This window comes from Phlebotomus papatasi, chromosome 3, assembly GCF_024763615.1.
Source record: "Phlebotomus papatasi isolate M1 chromosome 3, Ppap_2.1, whole genome shotgun sequence".
NCBI classification, from domain to species: domain Eukaryota; kingdom Metazoa; phylum Arthropoda; class Insecta; order Diptera; family Psychodidae; genus Phlebotomus; species Phlebotomus papatasi.
The window spans coordinates 22018146-22037858 of NC_077224.1; the positions used below are offsets into that span (position 1 = coordinate 22018146).

General features: G+C 33.2%; 1 protein-coding gene across 1 annotated transcript in view; it reads left to right on the forward strand.

The window, feature by feature from the left end:
- The first annotated feature begins 2661 nt into the window (after positions 1 to 2661).
- LOC129808247 (neuroligin-4, X-linked-like) overlaps positions 2662 to 19713 on the forward strand; it is a 116661-nt gene continuing 99609 nt past the window's right edge. The window contains exons 1-3 of the mRNA XM_055858069.1: positions 2662 to 2988; positions 14848 to 15178; positions 19252 to 19568. Of these exons, the coding sequence (XP_055714044.1) occupies positions 15143 to 15178; positions 19252 to 19568 (353 nt within the window). The 5' untranslated portion in view covers positions 2662 to 2988; positions 14848 to 15142. The remainder of the gene's footprint in view (positions 2989 to 14847; positions 15179 to 19251; positions 19569 to 19713) is intronic.

Below are 19713 nucleotides of genomic sequence, written 5' to 3' on the forward strand. Positions count from 1 at the left end.
GGGATAATATTTTAAATAAAATAATATTTTCTAATTTTCTTTATTAAAACTTGGATTGTTAAACCCGATAGATCATACATGTGCTCGTTAAAAGTCGTGTAATATCGGAAATTTTGTGTTGATAATTGTAATGGAAATTATAGATAGCCATAGGGAAAAGTGGTCTGGCCTTTGAATGCGGCAGCCTTTGAATATTGTATTTTTTTTTCATTTTTCTTTAATGCATAAATTCTTTTCTATTTACTATTAGATAACTATTCATAATCCTCACAAGTCATCAAAAAATTCAGACCCTAGCTCTTATTTTCTAGGTGCTAGGGCAAGAAAACGAAACTGATCTCTAAACTGTAATTTTGATGTTCCATATTCATGTGTTTTTTCATAATCAAAATAATTTTTCGAACAAATCTTCTATTGTGAGTCATAGAAGGTTATTCTTGGATGGTAGTTCTCCAAATACATTTTGATTCAGATGAGACAAATTTTGTGGGTGATAAAAGTTTGCAAATATTGCTCTGTGGCAGCCTTTGAATCTTAATGTTGTGTGCCTTTGAATCCTCTCTTTCCATACATTGAAACATCTGACAGCTTCCTGTCCGGGAGCAGAATAGAACTCCTACTTTGGTCTGACGAATATCGTGCAAATACTTATAACATGCTATCTTGCTCCGGTCAAACTGACAATTGTCAACTTCAATGGCGTTTTCTTATAAATTTTCAAGCGAAAAATAGTGCTTCAGAAAAATGTAAAAAATGTTATTGTATAATGACTTTTGACTACAGTGGTGGTTTTATTGAGTGCATTAGGGTTCATGCTAATCAATTATGGGCCGTTTAATGTTACAGCCCTAATATTCTCAGTGAAAAATTAAGATTCAAAGGCTGCCCACCCACATTCAAAGGCAGACCATGCAGGCTGCCTTTGAATATATCGACATCACATTTTCAAGTTCCTCACCAGGAAAAACCGTGGACTTCCGAGTCCTGAATAGGGTAAGCATAGAAGCTTAATGAACAAGAGAATTTTTTGGTGTAGTGCAAAGTAAAACTCATGTTGTAGTTTACTCTGAAAAATATCTCAAATTTTGAACATAATTTTTCGTTCAAAGGCAGACCACTTTCCCCTACTGGTAACACTAATCCCGCTCATTCACGGTGCCATGATAAATATTTTTGCGCCAAAAAGACATAACAGAGATAAAAAACTCATATAGAAGGAAATTGTCTTCTTGATATCTTTGCGGATGACGGATAGCTGTTCACTAAACATCCTTTTACTTGAATCTTGCAGAAATATAAAGAAATTAAATGCAAAATCACTTCAAATGGAAAGTTCTTAAATCGCACGCAATTCAACTGTGAGAGAGAGATAGAGACACGAATGACTCACTTGACAAACGTCTAGCGGCGCTGCGGTTGCAAAAAATCTCTAAAATGCCACAAAATATTTTCTTCTCTATTTTATCCTTATTAGCAGGTCGTGCCCCTGCTTGCAATACATACTTTTGCATTCCTTATTAACCAAAATAGTGTTGTACAAAAGAGTTTTTCTCAAACCTATCCTGAATTTTGGGACAGCTCAAAAGAATATGAGTCTTTCAGCTCAAAATTTCATCCCAATATTTTTGTTGTAATATCGACAATTATTCACAATTAACTCAAATAACTGTATTCAACTTATTTATTAAAAGGATTTTCTTGTGAAAATGACTTAACTCTTAGGAATTAAGTAATTGTCACATTAAAAACCTCTCATTTTCTCTACGTGAATTTTCACGGCATTTCGAAGAATGCCAACAGGCACCACCAAACCAAATTCACTTCGGCTTTTATTTTAGCTCAGGCCTGCAATAGATGAACAAAATAATGTATAACCTTCCATACGAGAGATTTTCTCATGCCTTATGGCTTCTACACATTGGGAGCATTTTTTGTCAAAAATTGCTTTTTTGAAGGAAATTCCCTGCAGCGTTGTAGGGGGAAACGTCAAATTTTTGTCAAAAACGCAAGTTTTGACGAAAATTGCTCCCAATGTGTAGACACCTTTATGGAAGAAAAAACAGTAAAACTTTCTTGTTGCGATTCAAACCTAAGGATAATTTGAGGACGAGTGGATCTCGTCCTTAAAGAACAGGAATAGGTCAACGGTTTAACCTATTTCATATCTAAGTTAAAGACTACTCATAAGATTACTTATGAACCCCTTTAGTTTTCTCATGATTCACTTGGTTGGTGCCTTTCGAGGGCATCCAATTCTTCATCTTCCTTTCAAAATTGTTGGTCTGTGGTGGGTGAAACCCTGAAGAAATGCACTATGTTATGTCCCAAAGACATTGAGAAGGGTTTACGGTTGATAAAAAAGAGAGAGGTTTTGCGCCTTCTGCAACAGAATAAACAAAGCTGAGTTGTGCACACATCATTAGCAGATTGAAAGCAACCCCAATTTACTATCTATGTTATATGAGTAATCCGAATGCATTTCACCATTGATATAATTCCCATTCCCCAAGTTGTATGGAATGTTTATACAAGGGTTGGTGCATGCTTATAATTGTGCAAGATGCTTTTGTGGGGATTTAGGGATGATACAAGCGATTGCTTCTGCAAAAGCTACAAATACCGGAGACGCACCAGGAGGCATTTTAGTTGTAATATCAGAGTTTCCGGGTGCAGATCCGGATGACATGGAAGTTACAGTGCAAAAGATATATCATTTGTCTTTCTCTCTTATTCGAAGGGTTAACTGGTGGAATCCTTATAGTGTATTTTGTTGTGACAAAGGAAAATTTGACACTTATCACCCATCCGGAAGATAGAAAAAAGGAAAAGAAAGTGATGGTGAGGGTGGCAAACGATGGAAAAAATAACCAAGAAGAGAAAAATTCTCACAATTCACTATGTCTTGCAAATTGATATTTTATTGGATTGCTCGGAAGAGTGTCAGGCAAAAGTCAATTTTTGGCCCTTCACATCATTCTGTCGCACTTGGTGAGAGCTTTTTACACTCTTTTCATGTTTTCGGATTTTGTGAAAAATCACCAAATGGTACGGGGTCGGGGGTAGGAAGGATGAGCAAAAAATGGGCGGAAGATGGACAAAGTTGAGACAGTTTTCATATCAGAATAATTTTCCATCAAATTGTACGATATGAAAAAGTTTTTCAACTATATCTTTACCCGTTTTCTCACCATGTTATCCGCCTCATTTCCGACCTTCTGGTCAATTTTCACCATATAGACAGTGGGCGAGGTATATCAGGACACAGAAGAGTGAATGATATCCTTGTGAAAGCTCTTTTAGACTCCAAATAACACCTCTCTTCTATGAGTTATTCAACTATACCCACAACTTTTATTTAGAGTGTTCTTTTTTTTGTGAAGTTTTAATGAAAGGGTGTTATTTTCGATTGATCAAAAGAAATTTCCTGTGAATTGCTGAAAAACACGCAGGTAATAAAATAAGCTTTCACACCTTAATAACTTGGCAATAAATCCTCATTGCTAAAGTATGTTTGGTACATAAATTGTTCTGCAAAAGTATATTAACTTGTTACACTCATTAATCTTGGAACTTCGATTTATTGTTCTATGGCTGCCGCAGATTGGGCAGTATTTTTGGTAAAAACGACTAGTAAAAATTTAATATGGCCAGTACACTAAGTCCCGGGATTATGCACATTTTCAGGACCGAAAAAAATTGCGAAATTGCTTTATATGCATCGAGAAAATTTGCATTCCCGCAGACGATTTCTTTTGAACGAATTTCACGCGGAGTAAAAGTAGTTCAAACACAAAGATTCAACTGTTTAAAAGAAATTCATCAACAAACAGTACTCTAGGGCAAGAGTTCTTCAATAAATTATTACAATATTTAACATTTTTACCTCAATAAAAGTAATTAATGTTTGTTTTAACTGAAAAATAAGCATAGGGTAAAGTGGTACAAGTTGGACAATGGTACAATTTGGACAAGGCTTTTTGTCTTGATAAATTTAGTACTTCATTTTTATTTGTATATTTTTAATGCTTTAGTTTTATAATTTGGTTCCTTGTGCTTAAAAACAAATTTTGTACTGTATTTATCAAGAAAAAAGCCATGTCCAACTTGTACCGACGAATTGTCCAACTTGTAACACTATGTCCAACTTATATCACTCTACCCTAGTGTCTTCAAATTTCCTGCGTAGCAAAATAGTATACATTCAGACGTATTTCAAAAATGATTTCATAAATTGACTCCCAAAAGTAGGCAAACTTGCATTATTGTATGTCCAAATCTCGTCAGGTGCATAATCACGAAGTGCATATTGCCGAAACTGAGTGTATATAAATAAAACGGAAAATGTAAAATGTAAATGCTTAAAAAAATGTGAAATATTCTTGACAAAAAAAATGGAGAATTTGTGAACCATATATTTCAGTAAAAAATATTTTTTTTTACTGACCGTAACTGATTTTTTTGGTAAATCTGTTAATTTAGTGATCAAAATGTTTCTCTCTAGCGGAATAGAAACTTACAGTTTAATGCATTATCCAGATGTATTTAAATATTTAGTGTAATAAAGTATATGAGATTCGAATCGAGCCAACTAGAAAAAGCAATGGAACTAAATTTCTTATTTAATTAAATATTTAATTACATGTGAATAATGCTTATGATTCATTGACTAACTTTTCCGGAACATAAATATTTATATTTTTGAATGAGCCTTTTTATGCCGTAGGAAATCATGGTAAATTTTATTATCAAATGAATTTTTTATTATCTAAAACTCCACAGAGAGAGCAATTTTTATAAATCCCATAATATATTGGCCCCTTTAAATATACGCCGTCCATTATAAGTCTCAAAATATTAATTAAAAGCTATTCTGGTTTTGCAAGGTTCAAATAACCGCTAGTTTTTCTGGTGTTACCGTAGATGCAGGTGCTTTTGCACTCCGGAGGTGACTTTGCACCTTTACTTTTCTCAAGCTCTGCTTTAAAACTAGGACTTAACGATGGTTCAGTGACTATAAGGGCTCTTAAGGATGGTCTAAAGATCAGCCGTAAGTGCTAGAATTAAAAAAGTTTTTAGGAAAACAGTGGTGCAAAGTCACCCGTATCTACGGTACGTGCTAGAGAAATCTACAGCTTAAGCTGAGGCACTGCTTAAAGTAATTATAATCAAGACTACATTCCCATTTGTTTACCACTAAACCGTCTCTCGGCTTAAGTTGTGAATCTGTCTAGGGCATTAGAAACTGTCCGATCTTTCCCTAAAATTACCCCGCATTGGATTTATTTTCACCAAGGGGGAGATATTAGGGTCAGAAGTAGTGTACAGCTGAAAATGAAGTACTTGGAAGTCTTTGGAAGTGGGAGCGCCCGAAATTAAAGTCTTCTTTGTCTAATTCGAAATGTGAAACTATATGATTTTAAATACGAGCGGCAATATAATTCAAAATAGTTTGTTGAAATTTTACAAGTTCGGATGATAATAAAATGAAGTAAATAATGCTAAAATTTATTATATGTAGCCCAATTTGTATTGTAATTTCTCCGAAGAAATATTCAGTTGAAGTTTATAAATTTATTCACAATATTCATTATTTATAAAAAAAAAATATGTCTTTTTCATTACAATATTTTATATTTCTTAATTTTTATAGAACTTTCAAATTCATGTAGTTGAAAAACCTCTCTATCCGGATTGAACGGGTATGAAGTCTTTGGAGTTAACGGCAATGAAGCAAAAGCGTGGTGGTGCATGGGGTTTTGAAAGTAACCTAAAAACATCTCACTAATCTGACCGCTATCCTGTCGGATGATCTATTTTTCAGAGTAACTTAAGTAACTTTTTCAAATGTGATAATAAACTTTTAGCCGATAAAAAATTATCAACTTTTGGAAAACAATTATTTATGATACGATATTTTTTTTGAAATGCGTAAATAATATTTATGGATTACAGGCAAATCGTTTGCAAAAGAAAAATTTTATAAAGTATTTTTTTTTTATCATAGTTTCCATCAGATTCATTAAAGTGACGGGCGGATTCGCTCATTCCCTGGCCTTCCCGGGAGCCTTTCAAGGCATTTCTCGCTACAACTCGTTCGTAGAGATGATGCTCCTTTGTTTCTCCAGGCATTTGTCCAACCTAGTCATCACAAAAGCTAAAACTTCACGAAATTTCGTGAGAAAAACACCTGTCCAAAATAAGGAGTATTACCTTACTGATGAACCTCTTGGAAAATTGACAATTTTTCACACGAAAAACATAATTCCCAAGGTAAATCTCACTTTAGGTCAAATATACAAATCACCATTAACGTGAATCAACACAAGAATCAATGAATATTTAATACTACCACTTAAAAATATTGAGGAAAATTGTTAGTACTTCACAACAGCTAAATAAGACTGAAGTAAAAACGAAGTTCTGCCATATTTCTCGTAAGCAGTTGCTCACACTGAAGTTTCAGCAAAGCAAATTTTAAGCCTCTAACAGTATTTTTCTTACTATGCTAAAAAAAAAGTTAAAAGAAAATGATTTCTAGGATAATTATGATCCAATAAAGTCGAAAAAATTATCCATTCATGATTATCTCTTTTAGGTTATGCACTAAGTGGGAAAATATATTTTTTTTATTTTATTTTTTTTTTGGGATATGTTTTAGAGATTATCCAGGCGGACATTTGACCATGTACGTAAATACCCTAGAATCATTCCTAATAACGGTTTTTCAATGTCGAAGGTTAAAAAGACACTAGAGAGCGCATTTATCAAGCAAATGGGGTCATGTTTGGGGTCGTTGGAAAGGCCTTGGAATTTCCTACATATCTAAACCGGTTCCAATCGCGTTTAAATCGGTAATGAATCGGTTCATAACAGATAAGAAATTTTTATCTGAAAATCAATTCTATCACTTTTAAAACTATTTTGGGGGATCTTTTGAGAGATTTATGAATCGGTTCAAATCGGTTGAGAACCGGTAAACGGTAAATGATGCGAAAGTACATTTGCGGTATAGCATCTAAGTCACGAGTTCGAGCATTTCGCACAGCCTGGGACACTTTTCCACCCCTTTTAAACCCTAACCTCAACTGTATCTCACAAGATATACTAAATTTTCCATCTGTTTATCACCTTATAATGTAAAACGATCTGAAATTCAATTTGCAATTCATAAGTGAAACTGCTCCACTTTACTATAGTATCTATGCTTTAAAAAAACTATGTCAAAACTATTGTCACATTAACAAGCTGCATTGTTTGGTTGAGTGTTTGGAATTTAGTGTATTTGAAAAGTATTTATAATATAAATAAAACATTGCAACCTTGTTAAGCTGATATAAAGAAAAACTTTTGAAACAATGCCTTTTGCGAGAAAGCACAAAATAATATTGTTTAACTGCACAAAAAAAAACAATTTATTGCAAAAATATGAACTGGATATACAATTATGATGGATATTGTAGTGACTCTACTACGAATAAAAGAAGCAAACAACAAACTTTCTGCCCAACTCCATCGTCCAGACAATTGTGCCATCCACATAAATATCTTCCAAGTAAATCCCCACCCAGAAAGCTTCCTCCTGAGTATAGTTTTCTACAGAGAATAGATACCTGTGACTATTTCTTTCTTATCCTTTAGTGACTGTATGATTCAGAGAAATAATTTTCAGTTAACACAATTTCGTGGTACTTTTTAAAGACCTCATGAAAAGTGCCTGGAGCTTTTCCAGAAAACTGGTTGTGGCATAACGTTTGGATTTTTCTCTCTGTCTCGGATTTCATTCTTCTTCCTCTTTGGGGGAGCGAAAGGGCTTTTTTATTTAGCCTTCTTTGCAACCTGGGTGATAACTCTACTTCACTCTGGGGTTGCTGTATCGGAGTTGAAAGAGAAAATTTTTAATGTGGTTTTCCTCTTGTATCTTTCCGTTTTTCAGAAACATTTTCCATCTCTCTCTTTTGTTTTTTAATGCTAATAATCCGGACGTATCAGTTTCCATGTATACAAGAGAGACTTTGGCATAATAATCCCTTTTTTGCCATGTTTTCCACCAAGCTGTGAAAATTGAGGCAGAAAGTGTGTGTATGATGGTGGAAAACACCTCTCTTCGGGGAAAAGTTAAAAGTTTATTAAATTACACGTGCACTTCTCTCACTGGTGCCATTTCACCTCAAAGCCATTCCCCTTTTTTTTCGGATTTTGCATTATTTCTATAGACAAACACTCAAAGTGGCTGCAAAGTTGTGCATCGTTTGGGTAAGAATAAAAGGAGTCACCAAGAGAAAAATCATTTCATTTAAACCTGAATATAAGTAAGAAAAGTGGTTAAAAGCCAAGAAAAAAGAATGTTGATTGTGACTTTTATAAAAGTTTGCAAAACAGTCAAGTTTTAAAGTTTATACTATATACCCTTCTTGCCCTTTTCTTTCATAATGTTAAATAATATTTTCAGATGACTTTTATTTATGAAAAGTTTTTGAAATAAATGCCATTTCTTCAGCAACTTGCCCTCAGTTGCCGCCAACAATCCCACCAACTCACACAAAAAAAAAAACTTGGGCTCGTCTTCAGCTATTGGGAAAAGTGAAAACATTCTGTCGCAATTTCCATGTGAATTTCTCTCTTCCTCTATCGTCCCATCAAAATCATCTCTTTCTAAAGTCTTTTATTGCTCTTTTTCCTTATTTTACTGACTTGAGCTTTCTTACGAGTAGGAAGGGTTGTTTCCAAAAGCTCCGTCAATGGATGTTGATACACAAAATTTGGTGATAACTTGCAGGATGTTTTCATGCACGAGTCATATTTTTTTTTGGCGGAAAACTTAGATTTATTGACACTCAATGAAGAGGAGTTTATACAGAATGTCTTCTAAGGTTCACATTTTATTACTCCCACTCCACAAAATAAGCAATATATTATCCTTCTTCCCGCCCAGCAATCCTACAATTGGAGGCCAAACGGTTAGAGTTAAATACTTGAGGTTTTTTGGAAAAAGTCTCACCAAAAAGATTTATTTCAAATCTTTTACACCATCTCAAGCACTTTCAAAATTTATATGAAACTCCCCTCTTATTGGCAATACGTCGAAAGTATTTAAAAAAAAATCAACAAATAGGGTAAAGGCTCATAATTTTGGACAGTCTGCTTATATGCATAGATGTTCCAAGTTTGAAGTGCGATATTTTCAATACAAATTGATTTTTTTGTTACTCTCTTTTCAGAAGGGTTGTTTAGAAACTTTTGGCAAGGGTTTATTGTCTTTGTTTTTACTAAAATTGGTCATAATACGTTTAAAAATGAATTGATATGTAGAGGTGACTTTGACTCTTATTTTGGACAACTTGGTTATATATTTGGACGACTTGGCTGTAAATATGGACAGCTAATCCGCCTCAAAAGGATGCCCATTGTTCTTCAACTGAATTTTCAACAAAGCAATTTTAACTTAAATCATATTCAAAATTTAAAGTTTTTAGTCTTAAAATCTTCCAAAAAGAACGAATATTTAGATAGAATTCATTATTCATCAAATATTGGAATTAAAATCTATAATTTTAATCAATTTATTTTTACTGTCCAATTTTACCCTCAGTGTCCAAATTTAGAAACTGTCCAAAATTATGAGCCATTCCCCTACTTCTGGCACTTCTTGCTTTTCTTTTGTCAAGTTTAAAACTTTTTTTTTATTAAATCAATATCGACAGATAAAATAATTTTAAACTTTTTGTGCTTTAAACTTGGTTTATTGTTTGAACTTGAACAGTAAACAATTTCACAGAAAAATTCCTCTGGTAAAATTTTCTTCAAAGCAATATGTAACGACAGAGCATAAAAAATACTCATAGCATGAACTTGCAGTGTATGTTTACCCTCAACATACAACTTGGGAAAAATCCCACAAATAGAATTCTCATGTGAAATTAAATAATTTCCATGCCACAAGAGAGTACAGCTCCGAGGTCTTTATTAGACGTATTAACTGTTTTGTTTATTTTATATTCGAAAACTCAAACCGACATCCAACTAATTTGCTTCATAAAGATGTTATTGTTTTATATCAAACGATGAATTAAATTTTCACCAGGAAATATGAATGCTTGGGTGACCGTGACAATTGAAAGTCCTGTCTTCTTCCGTTCTCCCCAATTTAATATTTAAAGAGCTTTGTAATTAACTTTCACAATTAGACAAGGACCAGTAAAGCTTCCTGGAGAGTATCATATTCTGTAGATTATTCTGTGGTGGAACTTGATGAATTTATAGTAAAAGTGCACTGATGATAAAACAATCCCCATTGGTGATGTTAATTTACGTTGTACTTTTACTACGGCTATAGCTTTATTTTACGTTTAATTAAAAAATCATATTTCGTTTTTTTTCGTTTTTACGACTTTAATTATGATTGCAAACCATAACTCCATAAACTGGTTCACAGTTAATTTGAATCCATGTTTAATGATTGTTTAAATTTAGTTAAATATATGGTACATGTGCCGAATATTTTCAAATACCCAATAACCCTAGACAAACTTAAGCTTGAACTTGTACTTGTACTTAAGCTTGAAGTTCATAAGGTTTAAGCAAACAAGTTTTTAATTTTAACCCATTTCTATTAGTTCTTGTTTATTAGTTTAGTTTTAAGTAGGGAGGGTCGGGCAGTTCAACCCTAAAGGACAATGGGCAGATATGTATGGGAGCTGGTCCAACCCTTCGCCAGAGATAGGAGTAGGCCCATTTTGTAGGTATTGGTGTATGACTTAAAAATTGTCTACACCTCTATCATAAAGGACTGTCAGTCCTTGAGAAATTAGCGATATCCTTCAGAAAATTCACAAATTTGACATTTTATTCCTCGACAACGGCTCAACCGATCTTAATGAAATTCGGGTCAAAGTTAATGTGCGACCTAAGCTTTAAATATATATTTTTAGATGTTACCTTTGACTGCTCTATCTGGTGGCTCCCAGACAAACCAATCGCTTTTTAAAGCCTTCGAACATTACAGGAAAATAAAATTAAGAAAAAAATAGTATGACGGAAAAGCATTGGTAATTTGGTAGTTCTTGGAGTGTCTTTAACATATCTCTCGAAGGAACTTATAGTCCGTCGCGTCAAGTTTCTGTGACATCTTAAAATAAAAGTTCTTAAAAAATAGGTAGAATTATTTTTATGAAACTTGCTTTGTTTCTCGATAACGGTATATAGTAAGTTGTCAGTGCCAAAGAACTATTACTAAAGGACAACTTATGGAATATTTTCCTAGAAGATACCATCATACAACTATCTGTCTGTCTTCCCTGTAATTATCCAGATTTTTCTCAAATATCCTCGAATGTCCTTTAATTCCATTAAAAGCATTGCGTCCGTTTGTCTCCTTAAAAGAAATATACTCCTCAAAAAAGGTGCTAGGGTTGCTGAAGATCATAGGCTTGGAAAAGTACCGTTACCAAAGGAATTTTAACAAAAGGCTCAGAGTATAGGGGAATGTAGGCATGGTTTGCACATAGTCACGCTTCAAACAATGCCCATTTTCTCTTGGTTTTCAAGGAGTTAATTCATAACTTTCTTAACCATGAGATAGATAAACATGAACCTCATGAACTGGGATGAGAAATGATAAATCAGATCTTTACAAACAAAGAGAAAATGGGCATCGTTTGAAGCTTCACTGCGTGCGAACCATGCCAACATTCCCCTAATGGCTAAATTAAAATATTTTTACTCTAAACTTTTTGTTCAAAGTTTTTAAATAACGGTAATTTTTAGGACCATGTGGTCTTCAGAGGCTAATGTCCTAGACACACTTACGACTTAAGCCGAGAGACGACTTAGTGGAAAATGACGAAAATGTAGTTTGACCATTATTTCTAATATAATTACGCTAAGCCATCTCTCGGCTAATCCTCAGGTCTGTCAAGGCCCTAACTCTTTTCCTTTGAAGGAGAATATTTACTGAGCAGACATTTCCCTACATATAATCCTTTTTATGAATTTGAAGAATATTCAAGGATTTATTAGGTAAATCTGGAAAATTGCAGAGAAAATGAAGAGATAGAGATATAGTTTGTTCTAGAACAATCTTCTTTGGGCCATTCTATGCAAATTATTCTTTGAAATGACCAACATAAGATAAACTGTTATTTTATAAAAAAAGTTATGTAACTTTATTTTAAGAATATTTCTTCTTCTTTCTATTTAAGTATCTTTATTTTAAAAATAGATGGCGGCTTTGTACACAAAGAATCCAAATCATTTAAGAAATAATCACAAGCGCATAAAATTTGAATAAGAAGTAGGTAATAATTGATACAATTTTCAAGAAAAATATTTCAAAAATAGGGCTAAAAATTTCAATATTTTTTTTTTCTAAATTTCTTGTTCGAATTCTAAGAAACATACAACAGCGAAGAAGATCTATGGAGGTTATCTATGGAAAAAAATTTAGGCCGCTATCTTATTTATCTTGAAAAATATTGAAGTTTGAAATTTTCGATTTGTGACTTTTTGCCCCAGTCTCCCCTACCCATAAGTATCCGATAGATCGCATAATTGTAATACACTATCGTGATTTTTTGCAATACTGTCTCGTCTACACACTAGTAAAATTTTTTTTAAAAAATGGCCTCTACACACTAGTAGAAATTTCTTTAAAAAATGCCTTTTTAAAAGAAAATTTCACCTATCCTTGTAGGCAGAAACATCAGAATTTTTTTTAAAAAAAAGGCAATTTTTGACGAAAATTGCTTCTAGTGTGTAAACACCATATGAAAAAGTGTCCTAAACCTTCCCGATCTCCTCTATATATAATAAAAATAATAATGTTTATTGGCATCTCTATATTTAGGCATCAAGCTTATAATTACAGTGAGAAAAAATTGTATGGTATTTTCTACAAATCGTGTCTTTAAATTCTTCTGCCTCAAAAGATAGTAGAAAATACCATCCTCCATATACATTTTCTTTTAGAATCTATCGTTTTGAAAATTTGAAACTTACTATCCTGTGGATAGTAAATTCCAATAGCCGAATGGTAAAATCTACTATCTATAATCATAAATAATTAAAAATGGAAAAATTAAATTTATCAAAGATTTTTCATTTTAATATCCGGCTAGTAAAATTTACTATCCTGCTAGTAAAATCTGCTATCCGGCTATTAAAATCTACTATCCAGGGATATTAGAATTTACCATCCGGCTATTAGGATTTACTATCCATACAATAGATTCTACAATTTTTGACACTCCGATCTAATATCGCGTTTGCTGGGTGACTTTTTTACTATCCGCCCATTAAAATTTTGTGTGGAGGATGGTAAATTTTACCATCCACATTTTTCTCGCTGTATAAGTCCGTATTGATCCGAAATCGGTGTAAATATTATGCTTTTTAGGTGTATTAGGGGTTAAAGTTACCCTTTTTCATGTTAATTTTACCCTTGAAAAGGTGTAAAATTAACAATAAAAAATGTTGATATATTTTTACACCTAAAAAGTGTTAAAGTTATGAGGAAAAAAAAGTTAATCGCACCCCTGTTTTTTTCTCACTGTAATACCCAACGTCTGGTACTATTTGCCCCAGCATTTTTGAGAATAGTCACAAAATTACCTTTTAGAAATTGACTCGATAAACGTATTTCTTTATAAATTAGAGGAAAATTACTTTCACAAAGTTATAGAGCGGTAAATTTCCTATAAAACCGCGCTAATTAGAAATTTTTGAAGAGCTCGAGTAGCTTGTAAAAACATAAAATATCCGTGTTGTGACTTTTTGCCCCAGTCTCCCCTATTGACATCTCTATATTGAGGCATCAAGCTTATAATTATAAGTCCATAGTAGCAGCTAAATAGTAGTCCAAGTGTACGTAGTACACTTGAAGAGAGTGCACATATATCGTCGGTCGATTGCATCAACTGTTGTCGTATTTGTATTTCTTTCATGTCAATATTTGCGGCAAGGGGTTTACGTACGTATCGTCTTTTGCATCAAAAGAAGAGATGGTATTTATAAAGAGTTTTTGAATCATTTATCATAAAGTGAGATATTTAAATGCGAATGAGATTGGGTAATGTTTGAACTTTGTTAAAATAGTAATTATCCAAAACATCTTCAATCGTCCTAATTAATGTAAAACAAAGTTTTTAGTGCGGATAACTTAGACATCCAAGTATAGCTATTACCAGTATAAATTAGAAGCAAATAAATCAGTTTAAATACCACTCTCGAGGTGTATTATTACAACTTCCCTTGAGTTTCGTAGGAAATTGGCATAGAGATCTGAGAAAAAGAGAATTTGGTGACGAAGGTTTTCACTTGGAAGACTATTCTTGATTTGAACAATATTGTAATTCAAAGTCAAACAAAATTTTTGCTCATTTGCAAATGACTTTTGCGAGCACTAGTAAAGTACAAAGGGGAGTTGATTTTAAAGCAATGTTATTTGGAAAAGACATTTCTATTGAAGAATGCTGATGGATTTTGCTATGGGGGTAGAAAGAGTATGAATTTCAAATCAGCCTTTGAAATACTTCTCATATTCTCACCTCTGCTGCGGTGAAATGAATTCAATTTGGCAGCCATGGGAACATTCCCTGGAAAATTCACCATATAGGATGTTACAGTGCAGAAACATAGGGAGCTGTTGATGAGCTTTCACCAGGCATCTTCATCTCGCACATGTCTCTCATTCAGTGGGATGTAGAGCTCCCTGTGATTGTGTGTTTTTAGCTTAGTACATGCCAGGGATTTTTGGATGGGTGGAAAAATGCCCCAGAGTTATCACCCAATTCCCCTGAATGGAATCTTCTTTGGCATGGTGGATTGTACATGAAGGTAAATTGTATCTTGCAGGTTTGCGGTGAGCATCAATTTAATGTGATTCCCGAAGTCGAGGTGGTTGCTGGTGGAGGATGAAATGTGACTTCCGGTGATTCTGCAACTTCATCGTCTTACCCATCCTGCCCTCCTCCCGCCATATCATAACAGTGCCGAAGCCACAGTGCACAGTGGAAATGATGGTGAATCTCACGTGAGACCCAGCAACACCACCACCCTTCATGCCAGCTTTATTCTTGAAGCATTTACGTGGGTGGCACCTGTCGTCATCTTGAGGACATGATTCCTTTGTTAGGCACACCCAAAAGCCATGCATTTATACGGAAAATATGGTGTGGCATTTGTGGTAAGTTTTATTTATATACAACTTCCCAATTATATTAGTTTGGAAAATTATCCTCTGGAGGGAAAATCGTCAAAACTAGGCCTCTTTAGAAATACAAAAGTAATTCCTGGGAAAATTGCAGCCATCCAGTGAAATATTAGGGAAGTTCTTTGTTATAAATTTAAACATAAAATAGCACGACAGAAAAAATCCTACAAAATCCTTTGAAATTCTTTCCCATTTCAGAATAAGAAAGACCATTCAAGAAATGACATATATATATATACATACTTTTTGTGCTTAACCAAAAAAAAAGAAAATCATGAGAAAAACTTTTACTAATTTCTTCCAGCAGCGTGTCGTATAAATAGAATTAGTGATTTTTGCGCTTGTTTGATGAAAAATTTTCAGTGCTAATTAAGCAGCTTTTCCTTTTACCAGAAAAACAGTGAAAATGGGAAAGGGGTTGGAGAGAGAAAAAAAGAACACACATTAAATGAAGTCATTTAATTTAATTAATTATTATAGAGGGATGATTTTGAGTGGCAGAACTTTGGCACAGAATATTGTAGATGAAGGGTGTATGAATTTTACGATTTTAAAACCGATTTTTTGTAGTCTTTATGCCATTTTTTCTTAAATTAAATCTGGTGAATTAACCACACTGAGAGAAATCCGAAAAAGTTAAAATAATATTCCGGAAATGTTAATTTTACCCTGCATTATTGATCCGAAATCGGTGTAAATATTATGCTTTTTAGGTGTATTATGGGTTAAAGTTACCCTTTTTCATGTTAATTTTACACTTAAAAAGGTGTCAAATTAACATTAAAAAATGTTGATATATTTTTACACATAAAACGTGTTAAAGTTACGAGGAAAAACAGTTAATCGAACCCTCTTTTTTTCTCAGCGCATATTTCTACACTCAGAGAGAAATCCGAAAAAGTTAAAATAACATTCCGGAAATGTTAATTTTACCCTGTATTATTGAACCAAAATCGGTGTAAATATTATCCTTTTTAGGTGTATTATGGGTTAAAGTTACCCTTTTTCATGTTAATTTTACTCTTAAAAAGGTGTAAAATTAACATGAAAAAATATTTATATATTTTTACACCTAAAAAGTGTTAAAGTTACGAGGAAAAAAAGTTAATCGCACCCTCCTTTTTTCTCAGTGCATATTTCTACCACTGAATTTCTTTTGATTACAGCTTCTTTTAATTTGCATATAGAGGTATTCAGAAAAAAAATATCAGTTAATATACTCAAAAATATAACTTATTTTTCGGGATTACACAAAAGTTTCCACTTTGCTGCCACTTTTGTCTTTATTTCTACTAAAAGATATTACAAAATGTTGCACAAGTGCTTTAGAGAGTTAATTAAAATGGTAAAGTCTGCAAATATGATGCACAGAAAAAAATATTTCGTAAAATTGTTCGTTCGTAAATGTTTGTGAATTTCTATTGGGGACTTACGATATACTCGTACCTAGGCTTTGTTCCTATACCGAAGTTCATCTTTCTACTTCTTCTCAGAAAGGAGTTATAAGGTAAAATATTCTTATTTTGTATGGGAACTACTAGACGAGTAGGTGGGAGGAGGGGATGGTATGCATAAATAAAAAGTTTAAGTTATAAACTGATCTTATGCCGAATTTCATCAAGATCGCTTGAGCCGTTCTTGCGCAATTCGTTGTCAAGACAGCGATTTTTCGGAAGCCTAACGACTTTTTTACAAGGACTGCCATCGTTTATCGTCCTGGGTCCCGGTAATTTTTTTAATCTTATATCAGTACCTACAAAATACACCTACTCTCGTTTGTGGCACTTCCGGGACCAGCGCCCATATAATTTTGACTATTCTTCTTTTACCTCTTAATCTTCCAAACTGAAATCAGATATACTTGTCTCTTTCTGACAATAGAAATTGTAATTTCAATTTTCATTTAACAGAGAGAAACAATTTGATTTACATTTGAAAGATTATGGCGCTGGCACACCTTTACAATGTAGTAAAATTCAATCGATTGAAATTTTACTTCTTATTATTTCAAACTGAAATAAGATATGTTTGTCTCTTTCTGTCAAATGAAAATTGATGGCGCTGGCACACCTTTTCAATTGAGTGAAATTCAATCGATTGAAATTTTACCTCTTACTCTTTCAAACTGAAATAAGATATGTTTGTTTCTTTCTTTCAAATGAAAATTGAAATTTCAATTTCATTTTCAATTTCAATTTGAAATTTCATTTGACAGAAAGAGTCAGCCGTGTCTGATTTCAGTTTGAAAGAGTAAGAGGTAAAATTTCAATCGATTGAATTTCACTCAATTGAAAAGGTGTGCCAGCGCCATGAAATTTCAATTTTGATTTTAATTTGACAGAAAGAGACAAATCTATCTTATTTCAGTTTGAAAGAGTCAGAGATAAAATTTCAATCGATTTATTTTCATTCAATTGAAAGGGTATGCCAGCGCCATTAACCCTTTAAGGACGATTGGGTCACCGGTGACCCAGAAACGAAATTTTTCCTACGGCCATCTAAAGTCATGTTTTGCTCTAAAAAGTCAGAAAAAGTGATTTTTTACGACCCCCGATTTTTGATCTTCTCGTCCTTAAAGGGTTAAGCTCTAAAATTTTAATAAATTGAATTTCTCTAAATTTACCCATTCAGTCAATGTACCAGAAATACTTGAGATAGAATGTTCATATTTTGGAATTAGTTTCCTACAGATTAATAGATGAATTTTTTTGAAAAGAAATAAATTTTATCTATTGTAGCGGCGCGGGGATTCGCCCTCAAACACACGTCTTAACGGTCACTGAATTTAAATTCTGTGCATTAATTCATTACAAACTCTATTGCTTTAGATAGATTAACTATCCAAGAAAACAAATTGGCAACCAGAATTCAAATCAGGAAAGAGGAAAGACGCCAATTTTAATAAATTCGACGGGATGTCGAATTTTCCGTCCGCCATTTTGAGCAAAAATTTTGCATGACCTTCCGCGAAGCAAGAAAACAATAACAAAATGTATTTTCATCTCTGTCGGACTATTTTTCCCAAGTAATTGAAGAACTAAAGTTACTAAAAATTCATTCCCGACAGCAATTCGAGTATCAGTTGCCCAGGAATAAATCATCTAAAATCACTCAATTTGCGTATGATGTATAATACCATGGTAAGGAATGGGTTAAAAAGATGGGCCAGCGCCACTAGGTTTGAGAACTCTTGTAACGCACCTATTAAAACCGAAAAAAACATCTCGGAAAATATTCTGTTCCTCCCTTTCTGAAATGTTTTGTCCGTTTTGTCGAATTGAATTTGTTTGTGATGTTTGAAATAAGAAGAAGAGTGCATAAGAGAGGGATGAGCGTATGCAATATGTTTGAGAAAGAAAAGGATGTGTTGATTTCACGAAATTTTCTAGATATAAAAGATGTGACGGCGACCATAAAAATTAGAAGTTATAAATTAATTAATACAATGATATTTAAATAAAATCAAATAAAAAAATTCTGATAGGTCTTCATTATCTCTAGTGGTTAGATCAATATGTTTTATTCTCTCGATTAATTGTAATAATTTTACTAATGAATTAAATGAAAGAGGAGTGTATTTTGTCACCAAACGCAATTTTTAATTAATTGCATTTTGAATTTATTTTATTACACAAGTACAATTGCAATAAATTCTTCACATCTCTGAAAATATAATTATGACAAATATTTCACCATGTATCAATTTATAAAAGCAATTGAAAAATTAATTATCAAACATTTTGGGTGAGTTGTATATAAATGAAGCTCGTATTGAAGTTAGTTCAATTTAAATAAAATAATTCCTTGAAAAGGTCACGGTATCTCAGGGAAAAGTCAGAGTAATGTTATTGTGGGATGTAATTAAAAGCTAAAGTGAGTCACTTTTTGACGATTTTCCTTCCTCTTAAACGTACCATTATTTTCTTTTACCATCTCGTTTTCTTTTATGAATTTTTTATTATTCATCTAACAATGGCTTTTCCTATCCGTTTTTTCTTCTTTCTCGTCTGCCACCCTTTGAATTTCCCGGCTGCAACTTAACCCAGCGTACTATAAAGGAAAATTATGAAGATGAGAGACGAATTCACGTGAGGATTGAATTGCATGAGGATTTAAGCAATAAAAACAGGAATGAAAATGCAACGAAAAGAGGAATTGCGTCCAATAACATCTGTGAAGATGAAACATTTCATAAATACTGCAAAAGTGGCACGAGAGAACGTCAGCCTTGTTATTTGTTATTAGTTTTATGGATTATTTGGTGTATTGTTAGGAGTAGATATTTTCTATTGAATTTGATATCGACATCCAATTGTGTGCATTCCACCGTGAGGATTAATCACGACACTAAGGAGAATCACAGGTATTTAAACAGCAAAATAAGCTAGTTGAAATTCCTCACAATCTTATTTTATGTAGCAGTATCACACTAACATTGCAGCACATTGAAGTTTGTCGGTGTCAAAGTTTTCCAATTAAATTTTATTTTGTACAGGAAGAAATTGAGC